We start from the raw sequence: 18250 nt of genomic DNA, 5'->3' as shown, positions 1-18250 counted from the left end.
CCCTGCAATCGCAAACTAAACCCCAGGAATGGAGCAGGGTCCTGCGAGTCTCTCTCTACCACCCCCCCCCCCACCCCACCCCCCCCTTCTCTCTCTCTGGAACAAGGCTTGTAATTTAGCACCCAGAATAGCAGAGTCCAGCCCAGATGGAGCAGGCAACAACACTGTAGTTAGCGCGCGCGCTCTCTCTCTCTCTCTCTCTCTCCTCTCTCTCTCTCTCTCTCTCTCTCTCTCTCCTCTCTCTCTCTCTCTCTCTCTCTCTCCTCTCTCTCTCTCTCTCTCTCTCTCTATCTCTCTCTCTCTCTCTCTCTCTCTCCTCTCTCTCTCTCTCTCTCTCATCTCTCTCTCTCTCTCTCTCTCTCCTCTCTCTCTCTCTCTCTCTCTCTCTCTCTCTCTCTCTCTCTCTCTCTCTCTCTCAGAGATGGTTATAGAAGAAGACCGCAGTAGAAACCAGGCTTGGTTGATTTCCAGTGGCGGCCCGTGCATTTCACACCTAGGCCTTCACTGGTGGCCTACATGAACTAATCCACCTCATTATGACTCCACGGCTATAGAAACCATCACTATTACACAGAAATGCAGTATAACAGGGCGTTGCGTCACAGACAGGTATCTCATGTAGCAAGAAAGAATGCCATTACTAAAGCAAGAAACCCAATTAGGACAATTCAACAAGTCTATTTTCACTGTAGCCACGGCTGCCAAACATCACCTCTAGCAGAAACGTCAATATTAACCTAATTAATGACAAAAATATTAAAACGTTTAAATTAAATGCATTAGTCACCAAAACTATACTGATTATTTGTACGCAAAGTCCATCGTCCTTTCTTTCCTCAAGAAGAGTTTGATTACGCTGTTGTACAGTTTATCTGTGCGTTTCAGTTCCAACAATAAGTCCCTTTCTATCGCCATGGAGGCTAATGCTGAAAGTCGAGTCTGTCCAGTCGTGTTTCTGGAGTAAGAAAAATATATTAAAACATTAGTCAGTAATTCTGATAGTGTTTAGGCCAGCAGAGAAGGCCTTGCTGGCCTGACAGCCCACCACTGTTGATTTCTAACCGTGAGGTTAAGCTTTTCCTAGAGAAAAAGTTCACGGGAAAGCCACCTTTTGTTGTTCATCATCAACCAAATCATAACATTACCCGACATTGACAGTGTCGTTTCTTTTTAATAAGTTACATTGAGGCTACAGGTTGATTTGAGTGTTGTTTTTTTTACAGGCAGAAGCAATATATACTATCTATCTACATTCAACACCAAAATATGAAGTAAGATGAAGGCCCAAATAAGCCTATTAAAACTCTGCATCCAAACTTAGTCCAATAATAAACGAACGAGCACGTCTACCACGTCATGAAGCTTCTAGCTGGGCACGCTCATCTCCGGTAACGCCGCTTCCTGCGACTTCATCACTTCTTCACCTCCAGACAGGCAGCCGCAGAACAAGCGTTTCGGCCTCTTGCCGGTTCCATCACTTTCCATTTGCTAAAACCGACTAACGATCAATATCGCAGCGGTGATGAAACCCTTCCTCTGAACGGGGAGCGAGGGGTAGCTTCTGAGGGGGGCCGCGCGTCTCCGCACATTACCACAGCTGCAAGGAACGTGCTCGTAACGGTTTGGCGGAGTTTAAAGGCTAAAAGCCTTGGCTTAGAACCGTTGATCTCCCCCCTCCCCCCCACCCAGATGTAGATGCACATGAATGCTCTGAACATTTTGCAGTTATAAAGTGTTGAATCAGGAGAAAGGAATGGAGGAGGGAGGGGGGGGGGGTTGATAACAAACGCAGACATCTCCTCGTCTTGGCGTGACCGCCAACAAGCGTCTAGGATGTAAACAAACCCGCGCAGACTGGTGAACACGCTAATCCTACCTAACCCAATCATGGCACCGCGACGGCGGCGGCAACGGCGGCGGCGGCCTGCGTTCAAAGGGTGTCAACACACGTTGTAAAACAGATACAAGCGGACAATCTATCCGCACAGGCTTTGCGTTACACAACCCCACTGCCGTGCTGGCAACGGGTTCAGCAGACACAAACCCGGTCCGTGTGAAAGGGTCTTGAGTCAAAGGGGAGGAGGCGGGATGGGGGGGCTCTCATGTGTGCCTGCCAGCCAGGATACGAGGTTGGCAGGCACACAGAGGGCCGCCACAGTGGCAGAGGTCTGGGATAAAACCCCGAGCAACACGGCCAACACTCTGGGCAGAGTGGGCGCGTAGCAACTGCAAGCCGCTTATGTCAAAGTACTGTGATAATCCCGGGCAGAGAATACACACACTCACACATGTTTGCACGCACGCACACACTTTTTATACCTCGACCATAAAATTCATGTTATTATTTTTAAATGGCAGACAGTGATTTTGATTTGCTGGACACCAACCGGTGGGGCTACGAGAAGGAGGAAGAAATCACTGAGGATGACTTTGGTGTATTAACGTGATGCTAATAAGAACAGCTGTTGCTTAACAGGACCGACCTGACAGCCTGGCGCCTCTGGCACATTAGGCAACCAGCACGCAAACACAGAAATACATCAGGCCCGTGTCGGTGAAACGCACCGCAGTGCATGTTCGCTGCTTCGTGCTCCACTTGCAGACAGCAGCAAGCGGCCGAGTGGGTGTCGCTGGACGGGGTGGAAGAGGAGTGTTTCTAAATGAAACACTCGAGTGGGATGACATGGCATCCTGAACGGAGCGACCATCCGCTAGCAACACGGTTCAACGCGGTAAAAATGTATTCGGTTGCATAGCCGTGGTTTATGTCGTGTCGATTCGGAGGCCGGTTGAAGAGGTTCTTCCAGCCGGCGTCTTGATACCCTGTCACTTGATATCCTGTCACGTTGAGAACCACAACGCCACAAGCTCGGTGGTTTCCGGCTTTTTCGACACTGCGCCTCGCGACTGCTATTACTACTGTAGGGTACACACACAGAGTCACATGAAAACGACAACAAAGCAAAAATGCTGGCGAGCGCCAAAGGTTTGACACCGAGCCACTGAAACACTCCCGTTGGTGGAGGAGCTTTCAGGTGTTGATGCAGCTGGTTTTGAGCGAGTGCGGGGTCGTGTTTTGACGGTCTCACCGAGTCTTTAGCGGTGTTATTGCACCGATAGACTATACTGTGGGAACCGGACCGCAACAGCAGCCTGACAGCCGGGGAGAGACCGGCTCCTCTACCGTTGTTGGACCGCGAGCGTCCGCTACTGAGGCCGCCTAGCTGGTGGAGCGATAGCATCGGACCACACACACACACACACACGTTCACACTGAGAAGAGACACACACAAAATGTCATGGAAGTTGTGACAAACACAAATTCACAGACGTGCCGTCACTGACACATGGAACACACATGGCAGTCTTGACACACAGACACAATATTCTTTTTTTTTTCAGCAATTAAAAACTGTGATTGAAACTCACGTCTCCTACCCGTCAGCTTTGTAACCAACCCCATCTCCTCCACTATGCTTGGAATGACGGCAGAAAGTATAAAAGATTAACTGAGACAAGTCAACACAACCCCCCGGCTACATCCCACTCTGAGCATATACCACCGTGCATCTACAATTTGTATTTTATTGGTGTGGAATTTATCACTGCACGTAATTAACTGCGGGGGAAACTCCTGAATGAATTGATTGCCATAATTTCCCTCAATGGCCCTGTGATCTTGTCCAAACTCGCGTGTGAGTTCTGAAAAAAAAAAAAAAAACTTTGGAATCAGGCAGCACAAAGCACGCGATGGCCTGGCAATCGGGTGTTGATCTGAATACGAAACGTGTCGTCTCTCTGTGTCCTCGGAATATACTCTCTTGCCTTTCACACATGGGGAGGGTTAGGTCCCCACATGGATCTGCCGGCTCCCAGGTTAACACTGAGGTCTTCAACTCAGACGCACACATTTACTGCACGGGATGGCGCCAATTACGTTGATAATACACAATGTACATGAGGCATACTGGATGTGGTTAGAGATTAATCGGTGTGATACATGTTAGATAACTAAAAGCAGGCTACTCAGTCTTTTCCCTGAACGAAAAGCATAGCCGAGAACGATATTGACGTTGACAGGATTCCAGGCTTAAGGTCATTGTGTTTTAATAACCAACCCCAGACCAAACATCTCTCAAAACACAATGCGGCCACTTTGTTCCAGGATAAGATACACGACTGAAACAACCACGACCTCAAAGCAAGACACACATGAATACGATTTACTTTCACTGCCTACATATTAACACTAATACCCTGACCTACAAAACAAAAAGGCGAGCGGGGACTCATGTTTCACTACATATTGAAACAAGAATCCCAGTTGGCCAATAACACTCCCTCCCACGCCCACGCCCACACCCCCACACAGCATCTCGGTTATGGCATCCACCCCCCCCTCCATCCCCTCCACCCATCCGCACCCCACCCACCCACCCACACCCAGAAGACAGAGCCCACATGCAGCCCTTTGTCTGAACAGAAGGGGAACTGCTCTCCCTTAACATCATGCTGTCGGGGGGCCCCCGCTAGCATTGATTATTTTTGATTCTCATTATCATGGTAATAGTCTGTTTGCCTCAATATCTAACTGGTGCAACGCAACGCCCCTCACCCCACCACCACCACCATCACCCAATCTCACCCCCACCCCCATCACCACCCCCAGCACCACCACAACCATCTCTTCCTCTTTATGGTAGGAGAACCGCTTATAATGCTTATAAGAGTCCACGCCTTAGACCTTCTGGGGTGAAGGGAATTGGTTAAAAGCACATATTTACACTGAATAAAGCTAATACTAGATATGAAATATAAAGATAACAAAAAACATATACTCCAGTATTTCCACCGAAGGCTAACACAACGTTCTGACAAAACCAACAGAGCCCCGAATGATCCCTCAAAACGTAAGAGAATAAGAGAAAATAATATTTGCTAAGATTAAAGGTTGAAAGCACAGCCTGTGAGTGTGTATTTTGGTTGCCTTCTCCTCTCAACTAAAGGAACAAAAAGGAAAAGTACCGGCCCATCAGCAAGCAGCCAAAAGTAGCACAGGTTGTGCTGTGGTGTTAATTTCAAACAGGTACGTGTTCAGATCGGCCCAGAATAAAACTTCAGAGGGGTCACCCAGTTCCAGTTCTCCCACGGTGCCGCAGGAAGGAAGACGAAGGCCTTCTCTGTACTCTGTAGAGCACTGATGCGTCGCTGCGACGTTATTGGCTCCCCTCTGAATCTGTGACCTGCCACACCTCAATTTCGACCAGAGGACACTGAAGAAGTTTCGGGCTCGTGTTACGCAGCTGTGACTCCAACCACAGGGAACTTGGATGATTTAATTTTTGTTTGCCGCAGACAGACAGAGCCGGCTTCAAAATAAAAGCCCCCCTGCTGTTGGGTTTCCAGAACCAATAATAATGGCTTTGCAGCGGCTGGAAGCTAAACACTTAAGGCGATGGTTCTTCTTACCAAAACTAATTTCAGGAGGCAGGGATTCCGTCATCTGGTCTTTCTTTTTACCGCAAATGAAATCAGAGTCATCGAGGAATGCAATGATTTATTACCGACGGGCATTTGGCCTATCAACCCTCCCAAAAGATGGAGTTCGGGGAGGCCTTGAGCCCATTAATTAAAAGGCACCCCCTCAAAAGACGGTCTAAGGGAGAATGGAGTGCCTGTGACCTTTCAACTCTGGAGAATGAGCGAGGTCAAGAGCCAAAGGCCTGGCTGGAGAAAGAAAAATAGTCCTCAATCGTGGAGTGGCCATCTAGACCGTCACCAGAACCTTGGATTGATATCCGAAGTATTGATTGATTGACTTCTCTACCAAACTCTTCAGTACCTCACAAATATGAATTGATGAATTGACTGAAAATATACAATTTGTATACAAATGTATTCAAATACATCAAAATATACAAACATGAACACAAGTTAACATGGTGTTCTGTAAGAAGTTGCTACAACCAAGGCTATAAAGTTACAAAACGACAACTATATTTCAACTCCTTTGTTTCCTAGGCCAAACCAAAGGCTAAGATCAACTCTAGAAAGGTCTGCCCCAGACAATAGCCAGCCAAGACCAGCTGTCCCAACATTGAGGGCAAGTGCAAAACCAGGCCAGACTGGGGGTGGGTGGCCTGGGGTGGGCTAAGGTCGGGGGTGTGGGTGGGTGTGGGTGGGGGGGTGTGGGGGGGTGTGTCAGGGCAGCGGTGCCATGGTGACAGAGCAGGGCCATAGCGGAGCAAGGGATGCTAAAATGAAGCCATTGTCTGGCCCAAGTGAAGCCCAACGCACAAAGGAAGGCCACATTCAAAACATACAGGCCTATTGTTGTGTGGTTCGCCGGCGGAGCCCCGTGCATGTTCATTGGTCAATCCGACGACTACTATTAGCTCGTAGGCTACAACAACATAGAGTGTCATAGGAAAGATGTGTTCAGAATCAGATCCATTGACAGTGGACGGACATAAGCACACACTGCCATGGTCACATCTTCTCTCTCCTTGCCCTGTGAAGAGGCTTGGTTGAGACAATCATCCCAGGATCACTAGATAACCAGGGATCCAGTATGTGTGATGCTTCCCGTGCTTTAACGTTCAGAGACAGAGGCCTTCCGTTTTATTTGTATAGCCTTTAATCAAAAAGGTACAGCCTCAAAGGACTTAGCAGGCCAAATAGTTATGAATGACCTAAAACATCGGAGCCACAACACAACGTTATTTGATCTCCCTGTTCCATCCGATAGTGACAATCTATTCTAGTGCTACAACTATGGCACGATTCTCCCGGCTTTTCCCTATAGCCCACTTCCTGCTGCCCCACCATCCCCATCACAGACCCAATACTTCCACCACGCCAGAGAAAGGCCCCAGAGAGGGGGATTTATCATCAACACAGCCGTTTTTTTTTTTTCAAAGCATCGTCACGCGTTTCCAAAAAGGCCGAGTCATTAGGGCGCCGGCGCCGGGCGGCTGGAGGCGCAGCGTCAGAAGAGGCCGGCTTCCCTTTGTCCGCTGAGAGACGGCTCAACCAACCGACCGACCGACCAACACCTGCCCCTCACCGGCACAGTCCTCTGGGGACCCCCATAGCCCCTGGGACGCAGCTGGACCGGCCCTTTCTGAATGACATCCTCCATTTAAGGATATAATTAGACCCGCCCCTCCCCCCGGCAGCACTTAGCCTTTTTTTTTTTTTTTTTTACTTTGTAGTCCCATCAAAATAAAAAGGTCAGCAATGGGGGGGCTGCCTATTCTTCCTCCTCCTCCCCCACCATCATCATCCTCGTCCCCTTCCTCCGATTAGAGTTCCAGTCTTTTGAAATGCATCACACAGTTCATTAACCCTGCTCCCACTGGCGAGGGTAAATATGTTTGTGTGTGTGTGTGTGTGTGTGTGTGTGTGTGTGTGTGTGTGTGTGTGTGTGTGTGTGTGAGAAGGAAGGTAAAGTGATACTTCAGGGTAGCAGGAAGGTCCATTTAATGGTAGCAGGAAGGTCCATTAACGGCATCAGGCAGGTACATTAAAGGTAGCATGCAGGAAGGTCCATTAATGGTAGCAGGAAGGTCCATCAACGGTAGCAGGCAGGTACATTGCGTTTCAGCAGGCCTGAGTAATGTTGACACTTTGGACGCCTGTGTTTGGGTTTGACTCTAAATGTGTTGGGTCATGTAATGAGACTATGAGACTATGAACACCCAGACGGCGCAGGGAGAGGTCGGAGGAGAACGCACGTCGACAAAGGCGGCCCTAAAGCAATTACCTACAGGAGAAAAGCGCGCCTATAAATCTGACTGATCACTCGCAACATGCAGCGAACTCAAAAACAACACACATAACTCAAGATGCCATGGCTTGTCAACGAGGATTCACAGCCTGAAACAACTCCCCTTTCCGGGACCTTAGCTTTGGTTGCATTCTAAATAAGAGCAGAGCTGGTCCTTGTGTGTGTTTATAGTGAAAACATGTCTCCGAAACACCCAATGTTAAGCCTGCTCACAAGGCCGCAGCCCATTACAAGCACATTCATGCCCACGTTGATTTAGAGTGCTTTAATTCCTGGGAATGCAAGACATTTCTGATCATCCTAAAAAAAACTGGCTATGGACCTAGCACTACCATCTCTTGTCTGTTGCAAACCTGCTGCAATTGCATGAAAATTAGTAATTTTATTCGGGTTGTGCATTTTGGTGGTGTTGTCGTTGAGGAGGCCAAGGTTATTAGACAAAACTATGTTGGCCCGTGTAACTGCAGTTTATACGGCATGTGTTTCAAAAGGGGGATCCATGTATTTTTCCTGACTAACTAACTTAACAGAAAACCGAATTAACAACGGACTGTGTGTGTGTGTGTGTGTGTGTGTGTGTGTGTGTTCTTCCACTACTTATACGACATCACACACACGCCGCCTGCAGCGTAACACCAACATGTGGAACGTTTCAGCACAAAGTTCCCCCCTTCGAATTAACAGTACCGTCAGCTGTGCGGTTTTTCCCCCGGGACGGATTAGGAAGGTCGGTTTTGCGTTACGCAAAATAATATGCAAATGATCCCGGTTTACGTTGAACCAGAAGGTCGACCGGGAGGATCACGTTTCTGTAGACAGGTTTTACGCATCGGAGCGACGCGTTGTAGGACATCTCAAGACAAATAAACAGATAATAAAGGCCAGGGGTCGGTCACTGGGGTAGAGCCGAGCTACAATGGCTGTCTGTTCGCACGGCCACACGGGTGACACCGATCAGAAGCCGCCTCGTAGCACGATGAGTCTCTCACCGAATGCGGTGCGCGGACATACCGTCTCGCCGCTCGGTGTTAACGCGTCATATTAAAGTGGTTCTCACCTTGCAACGTTGCACATTTTCTTGTGTCACTTTCTCCAGAAGTTCACCAGGTAGGGTGCTGTGTGGGTAGGTGGGTACAACAGACAAAACACACAATCGAAATGCACTCCAGAGACGGTTCAACCGACTGGTTGGTCCGGAGTGAATGTGACATCATCGATCTGCCCCGACCGAGTTGGAACCGCCACCGCGCATGCGTCAGGTTTTGAGAACGAGAACCGTAACCTGCGGTGCTTCTTTACCAAAACTATAAATCAACCCGTCCTGCTGTTAGGGTTTGACCTCGCTGTTTGAAGTACCTGCACATCCACGTATAGTTAAACATGTATTAAGATTGATTGTTGTCACTGGTCCATGGTGTTTTTTTTATGGATCTAACAGATAGGACATGTGGATATGTGTGCCGTTATCTGGAAGAAGTAAGCGATGCAGAATGCAATAATCATTATCCCATTTGCAAATTTACTTTGGGGCAATAGCAGGAATATGCAATAAATAAAATTGAAGCTTAATTATCTCAGTTCATTATAACTTTATAATAACCACCAATTTCAAAGGCGATGTATATTTTATGTGAATTGAATTATGAAGAGAATCATTTTCTTCACTTTATAATCGTTGCAGTTGCAGAGAGATAGAAAAGCAAAGAGTGCAGCACGTAAATGATTGGTATTTTCTGCACCAACGCTGACACCCTGTGGTTGTCATGTGCATTTTTTTTGTAAGTGTGTCAAGTTCTGTAGACTGTTTTGCGTCTGCAGTGCACTACAGGTAAAATATTTATTTCCTTGTCATTTAAGTGCCGTTTAACATCGCTTGAGGGGACACAGAAATATCAGCCACATGCTGGATCAGGCATATGAGGCTCGTATCCAAAGTCCTTCCATCACTCAGCGGTTGCGTAGAAGGTTTGACAGAAGATTAACCGATTCGATAATTTGAAACTCCCCGAATTAATGAAGCCATGAAGGAATCCGTTGACTTCAATCAGAACCGTGTCCGTCTACTGACTCCCCCTTTGGTGGTATTCAGTTAAGTTTAGCGGTAGTGCAGAGACAAATACTATAATGTTCCTTCGATCAAACATCCCTTGATGGCCGACAGGCGACAGCACGTCTCTCCTCGGCCGTCCTCCAACGCCCCCGCTGCTGAGCACATCGAGAGCAAACAAACTGAGCAGATCGAGCCACGTGTCTCATCATGCCAAGAGCTCCAGGTTTTTTATTTTATTTTATTTAATTCAACATTTACAGAACCGAGTGTTGTACAGTGTTCCATGTGTCCGTACTGCAAAAAACGTATCTTTTTCATCATCTTTATCGTCCACACACACCCATGTACAGGTTAAAGGTCAAAGTAAAGCTGGGGCCACTTCATTCTGCAGGAGTGACTCTCCATCCGGGTTTGGGCAAGGGGGGTATATCGGTTTTGGAGTGTGGAGGTGGGAGATATTCACAGGATTGTCTGAAGCAGCTTCGGTGACACTTGCTTGCCCCATTTAGCTTGCCCCATTTAATAAGACAGAAATGGGTGGCCCGCTGTTGGTGTACAGGAGTGAGTGAGCCCTTAGTTCAAATACTGATGTTTGGCATACGGAGGGTAGTCAAAGGACCCATGGCTCCAGTTCAAACCATAAGGAAGGTGTAACTGAAAAACAATGGGGAGCAACTGTATTGAGCTGCACCTCAGTGGGCAGGGACTATTTTACACAGAACTGAATGAAGGGACAATTTGTAGTTTTTTGGGGAATACTACAACTTCAGGAGGAGACAAAATAATTGTTGATAAGTCATTGGGAAAACTGTGTGAAATTGTGTGTGTGTGTGTGTGTGTTTGTGTATTCTGTGAATTAAAGGAAATGTTTAGAATTAGTCAGTGCCGTGTCTGAGGTACATAGTTAGGATCCTGATGTTTTCAGCCTCCTTCATTAAAATCATTAAATAAAAATGCTGCTACCCGTGTGCTTGCCTTCGTCTTCGAATAAAAGCATTTCGTCCAAAATAAAAGCATGTGTTAGGGCCCCAGAGTTGCGGGACACTGGGATACTGAAAGTGGTTTTAAATGCACAACAGATTCATTGAACTAAACATTAAAACAGATTAGGGCATATACAGACTGCATAAAAAAATAATAATCAGTAAACCGAACATTGTAACGCATTTGTGTACACTCCTCGTTAGATCAAGACACTTTTTAATCCGTTTGGCTTTTACCTTTGGTCGTTACAAATATGAACGTCATCCAATAGCATGGGGGCAATGCAATACAGGAGCCCATGGACTCGATTTAAAAATACAGTTTTCAAAAAACCCAGACACTGTGATTCATGCGTCCCAGAGTGCGAAACCGCCGCTCAAATTCATTGGTGGTTCGATTCATCCGAAGTCCTTACCCGCTGTGAGACATTGTGTCTAACGCGATGGCAGCGGGTTGACTTGATGGAAACAGAAGCGAGCATCGAGTTTTGCGACTGCGGTCATGAAATGGGATTAACGGGATTTGGCGAGTTCATCATGAAATGTTAAATCCTATAATTACTTGTTTTCTGGCCAGACTGGACCAAGCAGGTTTTCATTTTGGTTTGTACATAGATTAAAGGGTTTTCATTTCCTCGGCTGGGGGAAGGGGGGACTACTTTGTACAATACTATAACGAGGGCTTGTCATTAAAGTCAACGTGCCGTGTCCTTTCATACTGCAGCTTTAATTAACAGAACGCCCTCGCTTCATCATTCCATAAAATCGAATTGGCCATCTCAAATAAAAATTCAAAGCTAAATCGCCTTCCGGTGGCTTGGAGAAACAGCACACGTGCGCAGTGACACAGCAGAGACCGTGAGAAGTTCCTTCCCAGCAAGACCAACCACACCAGTTCAGAAGTCCAGTAAAATGATCTCACTCGCCTCCTCAACATCAAAGCAAATCTCTCCCATCCTGTGAAATGTCTTCTGACCCGCCCTCCTCTTCCTCCCCCCCACTCACAGCGTAGCACCGTGATGTACACCTGACTTGACCAATCAGCAGGCTTCATATTGTCCAGACGACCCTGAGGGTGGGAGGGTAGGGTAAGGTGGGTGGGAGGGGGGAGTGGGGGTCCGTAGACGGCTGAGCACTAAGCCAGAGACACCGTGACACAGGTTAGTGTTTTATTCTTCAACGGGACGTCAGATACAGAATTAACGGCGAGTTAGGGTAAAAAATTAAATAATCAACCAACGCTGGGACACACACGCGCACACACACGCACACACATAAGTCGGCGGTCCAGCGAGGAGTGGTTAAAAGGAGGAGTGGTTAGGGAAGGACGTTCACATTTGGAGCGCCTGGGGTTTGAAGTGCGAGAGTGAGAGTTTGTGTGTGTGTGTGAGACTTGGCGTGTGTCTGAGGGCCACACGCTGGCATGCTCATGTGCCTAGCTGTCAATCAACACGTGTCGAGAGTTTGTGTCAAGCGCTCGCCCCTTTGTCCTGTCAAGTGGAGGTTTGCGAAGGACAAAAAAAACGTAAGCGTTTAGGGCAGGGCGAGGCCACACGGAGAGGGCGAGAGAGCATGAGAGAGAAAGAGAGAAACAAAGAGAGAGAGAGAGGGAGGGAGATCGAGCGCCGGGCTCGCTTGTTCGTGGCTCTGGGGGGGGTTTGTTCGTTGTTTGCTGCTCGCTTCTCTTGCGTGGCGTCTGTTTGTTCGTAGGCTCACTGGAGGGGGGACGCGGGGGCTACGCCAGCGACCGCTGCCGGGGCTTGATCCTGGGGTACAGCTGAGAGACAGAACGGAGGGAAAACGATTAGAAATACATTGGAATGAAGTCGAGCTTTACAGTTATCAAAAGGGGTGGTGTTACGCCACCAGGGGGGAGTGTGGTTTGCCTTTTCCGGTGTTTTAGTGACATCACAAGTGGGAGCGTCCGCCTAGATGATTGCTGGATAAATGATCAACATTTGCTAAGGTCCACTGGGTAGGCTGGTAGACTGATCTTTCTAGAGTACACCTAGGACGGTACACGTCCACTTGCGATGTCACTAAAACACAGGAAAAGGCTGACTTTCAAACATGGCTTGTGACGACTAATACAACTCGCACCTGTTGGTATCCTTATGCCCCTTTAAGGTACATGTAAAACAAGTCTCCTGTGAAACCCCATAAGAAGCAAACAAGCAGACTCCTAAAAATCAAAGGCATTTCACAAAAAAACAACAAGTGTTTCACAGGGGACTACAAATCCCATAATCCCATCTGCTAAGAGACTCCTCCCTCGGCTGTGTCTGCGTGTCGGGTGCGGGTGTGCGCTGGGCCCCCCCACTCACCCCCAGGAGGTTGCGGGGGATGTATCCCTCGCCGTCGTCGAGCCGCGCCCACCACCAGTCCGTCTCGGCGTCGTCGTGACGACGCAGCACGGTGATGGCGTCGCCCTCGGTGATGCTGAGCTCGTCGGGCCCCTGCGCCTCGTACTGCCACAGGGCGTACACCGTGCCCTTGTTCATCACGCCCAGCTTCTCCTGCACGCCTGGGGGGGTCGAGAGAGGGGTCAGGGGTCAAGGTCAGGAGGGTTTAACGGAAGAGGCCCCGCCCACATTGGGGACATCGCCGGGATAGCGGCACTCTTGAGGGTGAGACAGTTCTGGTCATTGGTTATAGTAGTAAGGGTTGGTTGCTACTATAAATGGGTGTATATATATGGGCGGGTTATGGTAGTAGGAAAGTAAAATAACAATAGATACACGCATGGGTATCAAACTAGCTACGTTCGTGTGTGTCCTTGGTTTTGGTTGGTTGGTAGTTTGTGGTAGTAAATGTTGGTTACCTCTATATATGGGTCGGTTATAGTAGAAAGAAAGTAAAATAACAAATAGATACACGCATGTAGGTCAAAATAGTTACATCCGCTTGTGACTTTGGTTTTCGCTGGTTGGGTATAGTAGTAAGGGTTGATTACTACTACTACTACTACTACTACTACTACTACTACTACTACTACTACTACTACTACTACTACATATATATATATATATATATATATATATAAATAAAACAACAATAGATACACGCATGTGTTCCCCCAGGGGGGGAAACTGGGTTGGTCAGACACATGTAACCTCACACAACCTCACAGAGACTACTCTGTACAATAGGGCACATTCCAGAGTGCTTCATTGTAGCTCAGTACACAACAGACAAAGATATGCATGAAGGGCGTTTGAAAAGAACAAGGCCTAGAAGCCTGTTGATGTGCACCATTGTCTGTTTTTTCTTTTCACCGGTATAATAAATGGAACCTGGGTCGCTACAAGACACATGAGCTACACTGGTTAGCGCACTTGAGCTAGACTGGTTAGCATAATTTAGCTAGACTGGTTAACGCACTTGAGCTACACTGGTTAGCATAATTGAGCTACACTGGTTAGAGGTTGGAATAGGTCCGAGGCCTCCGTGGACAGGGGCAGGAGGCTCACCGTAGAGGAACTGGGAGCACTGGATGTAGCCCTCCTCCATCTCCTCACACTTGTCGGCGGCCGTCTCCACGTCGCTGATGGTGCTGGCGAAGATGGCGGCGCCCGACTCCACCAGCAGCTTGCAGAGGTGAACGCTGTTACAGGAGGCGGCGCAGTGCAGCGGCGTCCTGGTGGGGGGAGGAGACGGAGACGGAGACGGAGAGACAGAGACAGAGAGACAGAGAGACAGAGAGACAGGGAGACGGAGACAGAGACAGACACAGAGACAGACAGGGAGGAGACAGAGACAGACACAGAGACAGAGACAGACACAGAGACAGAGAGACAGACACAGAGACAGACACAGACACAGACAGGGAGGAGACAGAGACAGACACAGAGACAGAGACAGAGACAGACACAGACAGGGAGGAGACAGAGACAGACACAGAGACAGAGAGACAGACACAGACAGGGAGGAGACAGAGACGGACACAGAGACACAGACAGAGACACAGACACAGACACAGACAGTGACACAGAGACAGAGACAGACAGACAGACAGAGACACAGACACAGAGACACAGAGAGACAGACAAGAGATGGAAACAAAAATGGTCATTAAACCATAGACGGTGGGATTCTCACTAGTCTAGGGCCAAAAAGGCTTATATTCAAGCCTTGATTCATTTTATCTTAAACAAAACCGTCAAAAGGGGCCTCTCAAAATACATAATAAGGACAATGATGAATGAGGAGTACAAGGTAAGGGAGTTATCAGACACTTTAGGGATTCACCCAACAACTCATGTCAGCAGATCATCCATCACCCAATGTTTGGGAGCTTTTAAGCTATTCAAAAGACACAGAATACTTTGTGCAAGCCTCGATTCATTTTTTTATGAAACAAAACAGGGGCCTCTCAAAATACACAATGTTGAGATTATTCGTCCGCCAAGATCCTTGATCAAACAAAGAAATTGACGATTGCCATTGTTTTTACGAGAATGCAATCACTACTTCTTCCCATTCCCATTGGCTCCCGTCGCACACCCCCTACAGACCGTTATCCAGACGCTAACATGCAGTATCTCTGAGCGGGGTACTGACCACCCCCTACAGACCGTTATCCAGACGCTAACATGCAGTATCTCTGAGCGGGGTACTGACCACCCCCTACAGACCGTTATCCAGACGCTAACATGCAGTATCTCTGAGCGGGGTACTGACCAGCCGTCGCTGTCCGAGGCGTTGACGTTGACGCCGAAGTCCAGCAGGAACTTGACGATGTGGTGGTGGCCGGCGCAGACGGCGTTGTGGAGCGGGGTGATGCCCTCGTCGTTGGCCGTGCTCGGGTTCTCCACCTGGGTCAACACAACTTTATTGATACAGCGCTTTCTGCGCAAAACGGCAAGACGGTGCCCTGAGGTGCTGAACGAGGTAGGGCTGCTCGATTATGGGAAAAATCATAATCAGGATTATTTTGGTCAATATTGAAATCACGATTATTGGAACGATTATTTTTGAGTGTGAAACATGTTGTATTTATTCAGCATGTCTCTCCCAAACACAACTTTGTGACTGAGAGCTTTGAAATTTCGCCTTAAAAATATACACAAAATGGTCAAAAATAAAATGTTCCCATCTGAAATAATATACAGATATGTATCCAGCTGTTCTGCCCTTTCTATAAAACATAAAGAAAAAATAAAAATAAAAAAGAAATCGAAAAACTCGATTATATAAAAGATCAAATCTGATTACGTAATCGCCCTGCCCTAGAACAAGGTAAACGATACAACAAGAACAAGACCTGCACTACATTTACATCTTGCTTGAAGATGCTTGATGTAATTGGAGTACATCAGGGGTCGGACCCAGTACCTCTTTAGCTGGAGTCCAACCCATGTCTTTTTATTTTGGCCAGTGGCCACTCAAAGCCCTTTACAATATTGCCGCACATTCACACACACACAATCACACACTGACGGTGGTGTCAAACCCCATAAGGAGACAGGCAGTTAGGAGGAGCCGGGGATCGAACTAGCAACCTACCGGTCACACATCCACCCGCTCTAGCTCTTCAGTCACATGCGGCCCGATCGCTAAATATTAGCCCTTGGTTACTGCCCTCTCCTGCCCTTTGTCTATTAAAACCTGTTGTTAAATGACTAATCATATGCAGGGATCACACGCTGACCTCATAGATGATTCGCTGGACCAGGTCAAACTCCCCCTCCAGCGAGGCGTCCAGCAGGAGGGCCAGGGGGTTGAACTTGACCCGCAGGCCGTGGCCCGTGCGCTCCGAGTTGGGCTTCTTCAGGTTCGTACGCTTCTCCAGCTGGGGGGCGAACATAGACCGTGAATGAGGGGGGTGAGTGAAGGGTGCAATCAGACACTTCAGGGAGACACCCACCACTTATGTCAGCAGGTCGACCTCACACACAATCTGGGTCCTGGACGGGACATTAGGGAGCTATGGGGCTAAACTATTCAAACGACAGAGGATACCTTCTGCAGCGAAGGATACAGAAGGTGTTGGAGGGGAATCCCTGGCATTAACTTAACAGTCAACTTTTAGAACAAATATCAATGTTTTTAATTCCTGAGTGGAGGATTGGTGGGGGGTGGGTAGATGAGGGGTAGCGGGTGAATCATGGCTGAATTATGGCTGAATTATGGGTGAATTATGGGTGAATTATGGCTGAATTATGGGTGAATAATGTGCTGAATAATGTGTTGAAGTGACGTGTGCTGTGCTTCTCTCACCAGCGCCTGTGAGGCGGCGGCGGCGGCGGCGCACTCCTCCGGCGAGCTGACCTGGGGCACGGGGCTGGGCAGTAGGGGCTCGCCCCCCCCCAGGGTGTTGTTGTTGTTGTCGTCCTCCTCCTCTTCCTCCTCCTCCTCCTCCTCCTCCTCGTCCGGCTCCTCCTTCACCGTGGCCGGCGACTCCAGCATCCTCCCTCGGTTGTCGTTGGCGTCCGCCGCCAGGGGCGGGGACTCGGACCCCGCCCCCTCGCCCCCGGCGACGCCCGGCGGCGGCGGCGGCTGCAGCTCCGTGTCGCACGGGGCGTTGCCGTTGTCCGAGTCGGGCCCCCGGGGGCCCGGGGCCGGCTGGTAGAACGGCGTCCCGTTGCCCGGGCTGCCGCCGGCCCCGACCCCGCCGCCCACTCCGCCCTCGATGCCGCCGGCCAGCGTGTTGAACCTCTGGTACAGCAGCTTCTGGATGTTGGGCCCCGAGGGTCCCTCGGGCTCCGTGATGGAGCTGCGCTTCTTGAGGGGCCGCGGCGCGTTGGCCAGCTTCTTGCGGAGCCCCTCCAGGTCGGCGTCGCTCTGGTAGCGCAGAGGCGAGTGCACCATGGGCGTGAGCTTGGTGGGGCTCAGGGGCCGCGGGATGTGGTCCACGCTGGGCGGGGGGGCCGAGGTGCCGTCCAGGGGCCGGAAGCCATCCAGCTCGTCCAGGCCGGGGTCCAGCCCGTCGTCGCCGTGGTGGAGCAGCTGCAGCGCGGGGAAGGCCCCGCCCGCCGCCGTGAAGGGCAGCGGGGAGGGCGGGGTGGAGCTGGAGGACGACAGCAACGGCTTACCGTACACTGGAGGGGGGGACGGGGGGGAGACACACACACAGACACACACAGAGACAGGCAGACACACACACACACACACACACACACAGACAGGCAGATACACACACACACACACAGACGGACACACACACACACACACACACACACCCACACAGAGACAGGCAGGCACACAAACGGACACACACACACACACACAGACAGACACACAAACAAAAACACAAACAAAAACAGACACACGAACACACAGGCACACGCAGAGATGGAGAAACAATATATTAACAACACACCTAATAATAATGACTCATTTAATGTCATTATATCGAATTCTCATTTTCTGCTCAACAAAAATCTAAAACGACCAAAATAAATCCCAATAATGTAATATAAGTGGGCG

General features: G+C 49.0%; 1 protein-coding gene across 3 annotated transcripts in view; it reads right to left on the bottom strand.

Moving 5' to 3' along the window:
- Positions 1 to 10039: 10039 nt before the first annotated feature.
- The window catches only part of ppp1r13bb (protein phosphatase 1, regulatory subunit 13Bb), a 32975-nt gene continuing 24764 nt past the window's right edge, over positions 10040 to 18250 (bottom strand). For all 3 annotated transcript variants that reach the window (XM_060041375.1, XM_060041376.1, XM_060041377.1), the window contains exons 13-18: positions 17042 to 17862; positions 16473 to 16613; positions 15503 to 15636; positions 14293 to 14459; positions 13147 to 13346; positions 10040 to 12599 (exon numbers count right to left, since the gene is read on the bottom strand). In XM_060041375.1, the coding sequence (XP_059897358.1) occupies positions 12558 to 12599; positions 13147 to 13346; positions 14293 to 14459; positions 15503 to 15636; positions 16473 to 16613; positions 17042 to 17862 (1505 nt within the window). In that variant the 3' untranslated portion in view covers positions 10040 to 12557. The remainder of the gene's footprint in view (positions 12600 to 13146; positions 13347 to 14292; positions 14460 to 15502; positions 15637 to 16472; positions 16614 to 17041; positions 17863 to 18250) is intronic.

Source organism: Gadus macrocephalus, chromosome 21, assembly GCF_031168955.1.
Source record: "Gadus macrocephalus chromosome 21, ASM3116895v1".
Lineage (NCBI taxonomy): Eukaryota > Metazoa > Chordata > Actinopteri > Gadiformes > Gadidae > Gadus > Gadus macrocephalus.
This window is presented reverse-complemented; position numbering and strand designations above follow the sequence as displayed.